Source organism: Pyxicephalus adspersus, chromosome Z (genome assembly GCF_032062135.1).
Source record: "Pyxicephalus adspersus chromosome Z, UCB_Pads_2.0, whole genome shotgun sequence".
NCBI lineage: Eukaryota > Metazoa > Chordata > Amphibia > Anura > Pyxicephalidae > Pyxicephalus > Pyxicephalus adspersus.
Window position 1 is genome coordinate 32335923 of NC_092871.1, and position 11067 is coordinate 32346989.

At 36.8% G+C, this 11067-nt stretch overlaps 1 protein-coding gene across 1 annotated transcript in view; it reads left to right on the forward strand.

Moving 5' to 3' along the window:
- GPR50 (G protein-coupled receptor 50) overlaps positions 1-10087 on the forward strand; it is a 72014-nt gene extending 61927 nt beyond the window's left edge. The window contains exon 2 of the mRNA XM_072430975.1: positions 9202-10087. Within this exon, the coding sequence (XP_072287076.1) occupies positions 9202-10067 (866 nt within the window). The 3' untranslated portion in view covers positions 10068-10087. The remainder of the gene's footprint in view (positions 1-9201) is intronic.
- The last annotated feature ends 980 nt before the right edge of the window (positions 10088-11067 follow it).

An 11067-nucleotide genomic window follows, 5' to 3' on the forward strand; every position in this document is an offset into this window, starting at 1 on the left:
GACAAACATATCCTTGTTAGGGAATGTACCCCTATGGCCTATGCTGATCCAACAGACTTGTCCATATACATGACTTTTGGGCTCCATGGCATCCTTCTAGTAAAAACTCTATGTGACTGGGTAATAGACCTGGAGTGGGTGCCGCATACTTTTTCTGTGTTCAGCTAGGATTATGATTTGGGTCACAATAAGCGAATTGCAGGCCTCGGATATGATTATTATGAACTTTAGGCACTAAGTCTTGGTTGATGACAACTTTTGTATGGTTACTGTTTAGATCCTGTTTATACATTTTGTATTCATTATTCGTTTTTTCCTTGCATGTTTTTGAATTTGATTTAATATACAGGTTACTCAATAAAAAGTACAAAAATCAGTTGCTCAGCTTTCTGAAGTCAGTGTTTAGAAAAAGGTGGAGATGACACAGATAAGTACAAAGGATAGTTACAAAGTAGAAGCACCAGCAATGTTGATATTGATCAGCGGACTGGTAGCAACACACAGGCCCAGTACATGCTATTTTTACCAAACTTTAAAGGATCATGTTTCTGAACTAGAAGCCTCAGAATTATTTTTAAGAAATTGCCAACATGCTCAATAACCCTGAGTGGTCTTCTCAGAATGTGGACTAGTATACTTTCCTCTGAAGTTCCAGCAGAGAGGCAACAATAGTGCACTGTTCAATGTTCGAGCAAAGGTGGTTGGACAAGGAGTGGGTAGTTGACGGGATGGGGAAACATCAGGAGAACAAGACGTATAATAACACAAAGGAAGAGAAGACTAAAGCTCTTTTATGCTCTAATTTTGTTTCTTAGGTTAAAGCGGTAAAATCAGGATTTTTCTATGTACTAAATGAAACTCAATGTTATATTTATTAGAGCAAAATATATGCTATAAACAAAATATGTTTCCTTATCTCTCAAATTAGTTTATTTACTGGCAGAAAAAAACTTACATTTATGCCCCTTCCCTACATTTCTAGGTACAGGTAATGTGCCCAGTGCCTTTCAGCTGCCATCTTGGAAGACAACCTCAACAATGCTCTCCAGAGATCTCACATACCTATCTGCTGGATCTTACAAGGTATCATAGAGGATCTCAAGAACAAATGAATTCATACTTGGTGGAGCTTTTGGGTTTAGATGGGTGAATATGTACGATCTGTTGCCATTCTAATCATAGAAGAGGTTTACTACCTAGGATATATTCAAATATAAAAATGTGGTGTGGGTTTTTTAGAATGGGGTGCATGAGCATATGAAATACACAATTAATACTGCTATATGCCCTCATATACCTGGGAACTGGTTTATATAGGCTGCAACATCAATGGACTCAAAATAACACAAAATCCTTTATTCTTCAGTGATAAATGTTTGAATGTTCCAGCATTCCTTTTCAATTCTTTATGTATCACAGATGAGTTACGCATAAGCAAATATCTCATATATTGCACAATGAACAGCCAGTAATACAGCATAATTTGTAAATTATATTTTAGCACAGGTCAAATAATTTTAATAATTAATAAGTAGGTCCACAGATTCTTTAGCTTGTTATTCTAATCATAGACAGTTTCACCTAAATGCTTATCTTGCCTTTACTCCTTCAACACTGTCCATTCTTGGGATTTTGGAAAGACAACCATAACTAAGTTGTTCTATTCAGAGTATTGTGGCTGGGGACTCTTCCTACCCAATGTGACCCTACTGGGCCAGTCACTAACCCCTTGCCCCATGTCACTTCTTGTACATGACCACTTTATGTACCTAATACCCTTAAAGCAGAACTAAACTAAAAAAACAAAACAAAACTCACCTTTACTTTCACAGTTCTATCTAGAGCTTCCCTAGATTGTAATCCTGTAATCCTTCTTCGTCCCGATGCAGAGGAAGCATCGGGCGCTGCCATATTCCTCTGCCTTCTTCTTCTTCTACATGGGGAAAAAATGCCAATCCCATGTGAGATTGGCACTCGTTTTTTGCCATTTACAACAGCCTACGTCACCCGATCTTGCATTGTACAGACGCAAGATCAGGTGACATATTCTGCTGTAAGTGGCAAAAAACGAGTGCCAAACTTACTGCGCATGCATGAGGTCAGTATTTTTTTCCCCATGTAGGAAAAAGTCCCAAGATTGGACATGCACATCAGGATCAGCAACAAACTTCCCAGGATGCATGACGTAGGTTTCCCAGGAGGCTCTGCACTCTCATTCTATCTTTACCGCCGTGGCATTAAAGACAGAAAGGGAGTGGCTTCACCCATTTTAGGCCACAAAAATACATAATAGCAAAAATATTTGTTTTTTTTAATATTTTTCTGCCGTTAGACTTCAACCCATATCACATGTGAATTTCATATACAAGTACCAAAAGACAAAAAATAAATTAAAGGGGCCTTTTAGGCATAACAAACAAATAATTTGAACAATTAACATAATAAATAAAATTCACTAATTTATTTCACATAAATGACAACATAGTTATGTCCACAAAAGACTCTTGTTATACAGAGTACATAAACCCTTTCTTAAAATGCATTAAGCATGTTCAGCATGATCCATTTCTTAGAAACCTCCAAACCCGACATGTTTTACGGAATTAAATCTGCTTCTTCAGGAGCGCTTTATTTCTGAAGGAATCATGCAGCTAATAATAAGGGAAAAAAAACGCTTATCGATCCCAATTATTTTTTTGGGAAGGAGGACAATCCAGAGCCAACAGCAAGGGAGAGGGGCCCGAGGAAAAGATCCAAAAACCAGGCACACAGCCCAAACAGGTTGTATACTAATCTTGAAGTAATGGTGGATCCACAGAAGCCAAAAGAATTGCCAACAGTTCAAAAAACCAATGTTGCTCCTTTTCTAAGAAAAGGGGAAAGAGGACTTTGCTGTTGGCTTTTGACAATAAAAAAACAAAATTTGTACATTAGACCTGTATTAACTGCAGCAATGTACCCCATGCTAAACTGCTCTCCCATTCAAACTTATGGAGCAGTTGGGATCCACTTTGTGCAAGCGTTAGCAGAAACCTGTTACTTCTGGCCGTGTTGTGGCTATTCCCTCTCTGGAAGAAGAACAACAAGGAAGGGCAATGTGCGCAAACGTGTTAACCTGCAGTGCAGTTTGCTGTTCTTGGAGGCATAGAAGCAGTTTGCTATGTGCCTACAAGTTACTGACCATGTGATTTTTTGACTGCAAGTTGGAAAGGGGCATATTAGCTTTGTTTAGACTGCTTAAATTGAGTGTTCCAAGATACAGCCAGTTGGAATTTTATTAGTAATAAAATCACCAGTATATATGAAACTATGCCATTATCATAGATTGAAAGGCAGAAGTTAAACATGATCTTTATCTATGCGTTTCATCAATACCAAATATTTCCATCATTTATGGAATATTCAGGATCATGCTTTATAGAACACTTTATTTCTGAGCTCTTTTTATAGTGTTTTGATTTCTAATACCTTAATAGTCTTCATCAAAACAGTTCTATGGATGACTCCTAAACTTAAGCTTTTGAAGTCCTTTGTTCTTTAAATAACACCTATTCAAGTGTATTTATCCAATTTTTCTTATAATCTACTTAGTATAATTGTTTCCTGATGTCAGATTCCAGATGCTGGGGATTATACATGCACAAAATACATCAAATGTGTTATAGAGAACTGTAACGGACATAAGAAAAGGCCAGTTAGTAAAATACTAAATTATATTACGAACACACATATGTAGTTGAACATGGAGTTTACATCTTTAGACCCCTGTTAATAATAGAATGGTCTTCTAAAATGTTTCCCAAAGCCATAGTATTATTATGGAGTAATGTGGTTAAAGGCCACTAGATTTCACTCCCTAGGAATTATTTGCTTCTATTGTATACTTGTAAATGTTAATTACCTGTTATCATAGAGTTCATGCATGGTCTGGGTATTAACATTTTAAAGTAAAGATAACGGAGACTGTTGAATCTGACCACAGAAAATGTTTCCATTGTCTTTAAGTCATCTCAGATGAGCTCAGGCCCAGAGAACACACTAAATTGTTATATGGCTTCCTGTTCGCACATCAGAGTTTCAGGGAACATTTCCTGGTACAGCTGCAGAATGATAGCCATAGCTGTTATCAGTTAATCTGCTAATTGAGAACCCTTACAGAATGTTACTTGTATAAACTTTAGTCTTAAGCTGCATACACACGTGCAATTATTGTTGTTGGAAAGGATCTTTCACGATCCTTTCCAACGACCAAGCACTGCACGATTCATGAATGAATGCTGTACATGCAGCACCGTTCTGCTCTATGGAGGGCGGGGGGGAGGGGGGGAGAACGACCGAGCGGCACCCCGCTGGATCCGCCAGGACAGTGGTTTGAACGATGGATGACGGGCGCTGTACACACGCCAGATTCTAGTCTGATATCGGCCCTGAGCCCATTATCGGGCAAGAACCATTAGACGTGTGTACGTAGCTTTATTTTGCCTGTTCTAGCTTTTCTTGAGTGTGCTATGGTAAATATATATTGTAGAATTAGGTTTGTTGGTGAAAACAGTTGCAGTTAGTATATACGGTAGATAACTTCAGCTTTCAGTGGCGGGTCTTGAAGCGTGCAAGAGAGGGAAGGTAAACCTTAGATCGTTACCACATGGCAATTTAATGGCATGATGTTCTGTATATCGAAACGGGGTGAGTATGTCATCCTGTTCTCCCGGAAAGTGCTGAGTATGGATGTGAACCATCTGTTATAGAGGAAGTCAGTTTGCGGATCTTGGTTCATAGCAGTTTTGGCATTTAGCTTTTCCAGGTACATCAGGTAAATCAGCTCAGTGGAGACATCCTTTACAGCTGCAACCCACGTTTGCATAATTGCCTTCCGTGCAGCTAGCAAACATATACGTATCCAGTTTTGGTGCAATGAAAAACATGTATCCCCAGTTGGGTTAATGTCCCAGTGGTTGAATAGCATAAATTGAGGATCCAGAGGGAGTTTGGATGCTGTAACTTGGGTAATAAATTCCACTATGTGTGTCCAAAAGACTTTAATAATTGGACAAAACCATAGACAGTGTGCCAGGGATGCAAAATCTTTTCTTTGTTGTTTTGCCTGTTAAACAAAGGTTCAAGCAAATTAAAAATTACAGATTTTAATTTTTATTGTAATTTAGTAATATTAACAGTACAATAACGAGTACATTTGTTAATAACAATAACAACAATATTATCAATATATATTATTATTATTATATGAATATTTTTAATATTAACAGGTGCAAATATATCACTGTCAGTTAATTCCAGTTCATTTACAGTGTAGTTTATTTTCCACTGCTTATGTCGTTTTTATAGTTAACAAATTAAATACAATAGCAGAAAAAATTATTAGATAAATATACCAGGGTAAATAGTTTATATATTGCAATGAGATGGGTGATTAGAAAGACAGATTTATTATTGTATTGCTGAGATGTCACAAAAACAGGAATTTAGGGGAAGTCTTGAGGATACTTGGTTTAATGACAACCGTACAAGAAGCTTTTCTCTGGAAAGTTAGCCTTTAAGGTATAACTAAAAAAGATTTTTTTTCACTGCACATAGAGTGGGAAATAATTTACCCTTTCCAGTTTTTCTGTCATTTTTGGGCCTGATTTATCAAAGTTCCCCACAACTGAAGAAGATAAATTTATCGTCCATCGTCCATGGATCTTCCAGGATGGTCAGATGATGGGCGCTGTACACACGCCAGATTCATTGGACGTGCCTACATAGCTCAACTTGCTACCTTTCCACAGTTTATAAAAATAGTTCAGAATTGCACTTTAAAAACCCTGCAACAACACGTTGCAGGAATTGCTCATACATCATGTTACCTGTCTGCTACAGTTTAGTTCTGTTCTATTTTCACTTCTCCTCTATAAAACTTCTTGAAGAAAGATGTCTTCAGCTGTAGTTGGAAAATGAGAGATGAATCTTTAACCTTTACAATTTGAAGGTCAGTGGGAATACTGCCATCTGAATCTTGACCCCTCAATGATCTTTACATAGATTTCTGCTAGAAAGCAGCAAATGACATTTTGAACTATATTTATATTATCTGAAGTTGGCATTTTTATTTTGCAGTGGTTGCAGTTTATTTAAACAATAAAATGCTTAGGATAATCTTTATTCAAATAGGATGTATGACCTATGCCACATAAATTATATTATTAGAATCATTTTAAAGCAATGTTTTATTTATAAATGTATAGATCGATTGATGTTTATTGAACTTTTCTATTTTTTGAGTAAGATTTCATTTTTAAACTTATCTATTAAATCATGTACATTGCATTTTGGAGATGCATGCTTCTGTTTTCTGTAAATTTTTAATATTTAATACTACAAATAAACTCCAATAAATATATTACAGCCAAATTCCATGCACAATTAGATGTACTCAAAAGCAGTGAATCTGGCATCAAGTGTACATTCTAAAGTGATTTTACATTAGTGAATGTTTGGTGAATGTCAGGTTACCAGCTTTATGACTAGATTCACAAGCCTTTTCTTCAAATAAATCCTTTATTGATCTTTAAATAAATCCTATATTATCCCACTTTATCTGCATCAAATGCCTCTGCAAAACCAGACCGCCCGGCATGGTATAGTAAATATTTCCTTCTGGATTACTGTACAGATCTAGGAGAAATATAAAAGCATACCAAGATTTAAGAATATGCATGGCTCAAATATTCTGTAAAATAGCAGAACTGTAGTGTTCTGTGGTGATGTCTTCTCCCATAGAATAAAAGAAAAAATGGAGGTACCCTACGCCCAATGGGACTTAGTGGCGTCCAATAAATGGTACTTATATCTCCATTAAAATGTTCAAGCTTTATTAATGTAAATGTTTAAAATATGTATTATTAAAAGAAGTATACTGAACTGTCAGTTGCAGTTATGGTTCCAAAGATGCTGATTTAATGTGTGTCATTTTTATATAGTAATATACTACTATAGTAGTCAAACATTTTGGGGGGAATAGATAATCACATTAACTCAATGTGTTTTGTAGCTGAGCGAATTCTTCAGGAGGTTGTTCAACACAGAAAGAGAACTGCAAATAATGAATGATAATATTAGTCACATTATGTAAATTACAACATATATTGAATCATAATGATTGTAAATTGGCAGTACTTACATACCCTGTGCACTATGAGAGAGGGTGCAGAAAAAAGGGGGCTAGTATAATTATACCAGTTGCTGTTGTCTTTCTAGTACATTCACATTTTCCTAAGCCTCAGTCAGTAAATATGAAATAGTTGTGAGTTTGTAGCATCTGAAGGCAGCTCCTATCTGTCAATAAACGACAGCTGGAGTTGCTGTGTAAATAAACAACACCGTTTGGAAACCAATCATTGATGATACTCGTGTATCCATAATGTTTCATTTATCGGAAAATACCTTTAATCTGTAGAATTAATAAAACCGTAGAAATGACATCCAAAATGTAAAAGAAATTATGCATATGAAGCATCTCACTGCTAGTATCCACAACACTGGAGGGAAATTTGAACCACCTGGTATTACTAGAAAGGATTTCTAGATAATCAGGAATAGAGGAGATACTTACAGCCAATACCAAAAGATACTTAAACATCCAATGCCTGTACTGCTAGACATGCCAGACCTAGAATGATAAGCTCTATAAATCAGCTATGTCACAATTGCCATATGTATTATATGTTGTTCACCTGTCTCATGATTAAAACTTGATAAACTTTTATTTTTAATAACCCGTCACTGAAACATTTTGAACATTTACATTTCTGAACTGGCTCTAAAAAAATACAGCTAGCCTTGTTGGTGTTCTGATCCTCTGCCTTTAATATATTCTGAATCATTAAGTATCATTGAATACAGCTCAGGTGTTCAGATAGTTGTCACACTTATCTGTATGCTTGTTACAGTAGTGTGCCTAAAAACATACACCAAAACATCAGATTTACATCTGGGCAATTAGCAATCATTAGAAAAAGTTTAGCAATGGGACCTGTCATCTCTCAGTATAGATCAACTTTTACTATTATCTCTGTGCTATTGTATTTGTTTAACTATTAGTATTTAAATATAGAACGTCCTTTTAGAGTGTAGGGGCCCTTTATAACTGATCAGATTGTGGTTGCATAGAAGAAAATGAGGTGGGCGATGTGGACCTTGGGCTGGAGGCACTCCAGGGAACTGGGGACAAACAGGGGCATAGTTAAGGGATGTTGAGTTTGTTTTCATGTTCCTAGGCTATTTTACGGAAAGTGTCCAAAATAGAGATGGTTGGGATTTGGTTTAGCGAGTGTGAGCATGGCAAGAAGGGATGGGAGCTGGCAAAAGAGGGGAAACGTTTTTACCAAAAGATGAGGCCACCTGGTTTCAGAGACAGAAAGTAGGCGGAGAAATTACTGGTGGCAGCAGAATAACCTACTAGCTAAACTCTTATTTAGGCATTAACTAACGTAACTTCCTTATTATTAGAGATAAGAACGATTAATGTGAACCAAGGACATGGAGGTACACAACACAACACGACGTGCATACTCTTCCCTTTACCCTTACCTACTCAGACATTTGAACTTGGAATGACTCTTTAATCTGTATTCAAACTTCCAATAACAGTAATGCAGAAATACATTGTGCCCTAATGGAAATATACTCTTCAGACGTCATATATCTTAAATGTAATATATTAAAGTTTATGCCCACAGACTTTACTATCAGTATCCTCATATTCCCTCTATACTGAAGGCTTTTTATCAGCTTATGTTGCAAAGCTCCTTCTCTGGTTCTATTGTCATCTTGTGAAGGCCTGATTCAGCAGCAGTAATTGGGCACAGCGTATCAAATGTTGTGAACTGTACAGCTAAAATTGTCACAAAACAATGCTAAATGAGGAGAATGTGTCTTTTTAATGCTTCGTGGTAATCTGAAATATTCAATAAAGACATTAATTATAATTTCAACTCCGATAAGCTGAAAAATCCATTATTTTCATTGAGAATGGAAAGACCAGACTTTTTAATATGTTCAGGCGGAAGAACCCATAGCCCTACAGAAAAAAGTAAATGAAAAAATATTTGAATTTTTTTTTGCTCTTTCGCTGTTCATGTTATGATTTGTTTTTGTTTGACAGTTCTCAATAATAACCATATTTACTATTTGCATTTCCAGGGAACATCTTTGTCGTCAGTTTATCTGTTGCCGACCTTGTAGTGGCAGTGTACCCGTATCCAGTAATCCTCATAGCTATTTTTCATAATGGATGGACGCTGGGTAATATTCATTGCCAAATAAGTGGATTTCTTATGGGACTTAGTGTCATCGGTTCCGTCTTCAACATTACAGCCATAGCCATTAATAGATACTGCTACATCTGTCACAGCCTGCAGTATGAAAAGCTTTACAACCAGAAAAGCACATTCTGTTACCTTTGTTTAACTTGGATATTGACTGTTATTGCAATTGTACCAAACTTTTTTGTTGGATCTCTACAGTACGACCCAAGGATTTTCTCATGTACTTTTGCTCAGACAGTCAGTTCTTCGTATACAATAACAGTGGTTGTGGTGCATTTTATTGTTCCTCTGGCCGTGGTAACCTTCTGCTACCTGAGAATATGGGTTTTAGTTATTCAGGTCAAGCACAGAGTGAGACAAGACTGCAAGCAGAAACTGACACCAACAGACCTACGGAACTTTTTGACTATGTTTGTTGTGTTTGTCCTTTTTGCTGTCTGCTGGGGACCTTTAAACTTTATTGGCCTAGCAGTGGCCATCAACCCTTTCCAGGTGGCTCCAAAGATTCCAAAATGGTTGTTTGTATTGAGTTATTTCATGGCTTATTTTAACAGTTGCCTCAATGCAGTCATCTATGGTCTTCTTAATCAAAACTTCCGTAAGGAGTATAAAAGGATACTGATGTCTTTGTTGACACCAAGACTACTATTCATTGACACATCAAAAGGTGGGACAGAAGGAGTTAAAAGCAAACCTTCTCCAGTTGTTACCAATAATAATCAGGCTGACATATGTGTCTAACAAGTTGGCAGCCATTTTGTACACATTTTAGCTCATTACTCAAAATTATTTTTATTAACATTTTTTCACCATGTGCCTGTTTTCATGCACTTTGTATATATGCTAAATACAGAAATATAATCTCTGATACCTTATGTAGTGGTCTTATTTTTACGAAGGCAATTCTGTACTAACATATGATTTTACCAGCTTTGGAGCCTAAAGGGTCAGTCAACTCCAAATCAATACTTTGATTATAAGTGGTTCTTGGTGGGTTTAATCATCTACTTTCTTCCTAGCCGATCTTAGGACCTAGTGTGATGACATTTCCAGATAAAGATGATCTCCAGGTTTCCGCATAATTAAATTCTCCTTATTCCATCACAGAAAGAAGACACTTATTGTTTCGGTTCTGAATTAATAAGTAATACAAAGGTAACGGTTGGCAGTGAAGTTGTCAGGTGCTACAGACTAGTACCTGAGTGACCTATTATTATATAGTAGATGTTATGTGAATTTGCATTTATGTATTGACTGCATTTGCCCAGCACTCAAGGCTCCAATGCTGGAACTGATGAATCTTGATGAGTTTGAAAATGGGAATTATAGGAGTGGAGAGGGCACATATGTTGGAGGAATAAAACACTCTACAGTCCGCAATAATCTGGGTCTGGAAGCAATAGTGACAATGGAGCAAGGTGTCAGTGAAGGGTGGGCGAGTGGCTAAGGAATGTGAGTCTTATCCCACACCCCCAGGCTTTGCTTCAGTAAGTGTTCCATATCAAGGTGCATGGGATATTAAAAAGTGGGCAAAGCAGGATAGGATGACATTCAGAGGAGAAAAGGTAAGAAGGTGTGAGGGTATCTGGGGGATGGACAGAGAGAAAGAAGTAGAAGAAATTGGTGGAAAAGTTACCCTCTATCAATACCACACTTGTTAAATTTGAATACTCACAGTTATCTTTTGAACCTTGCCTAGGGGGAAACCCTCAGTACCACTCTCTGGTGCCTGAAGTCTAAT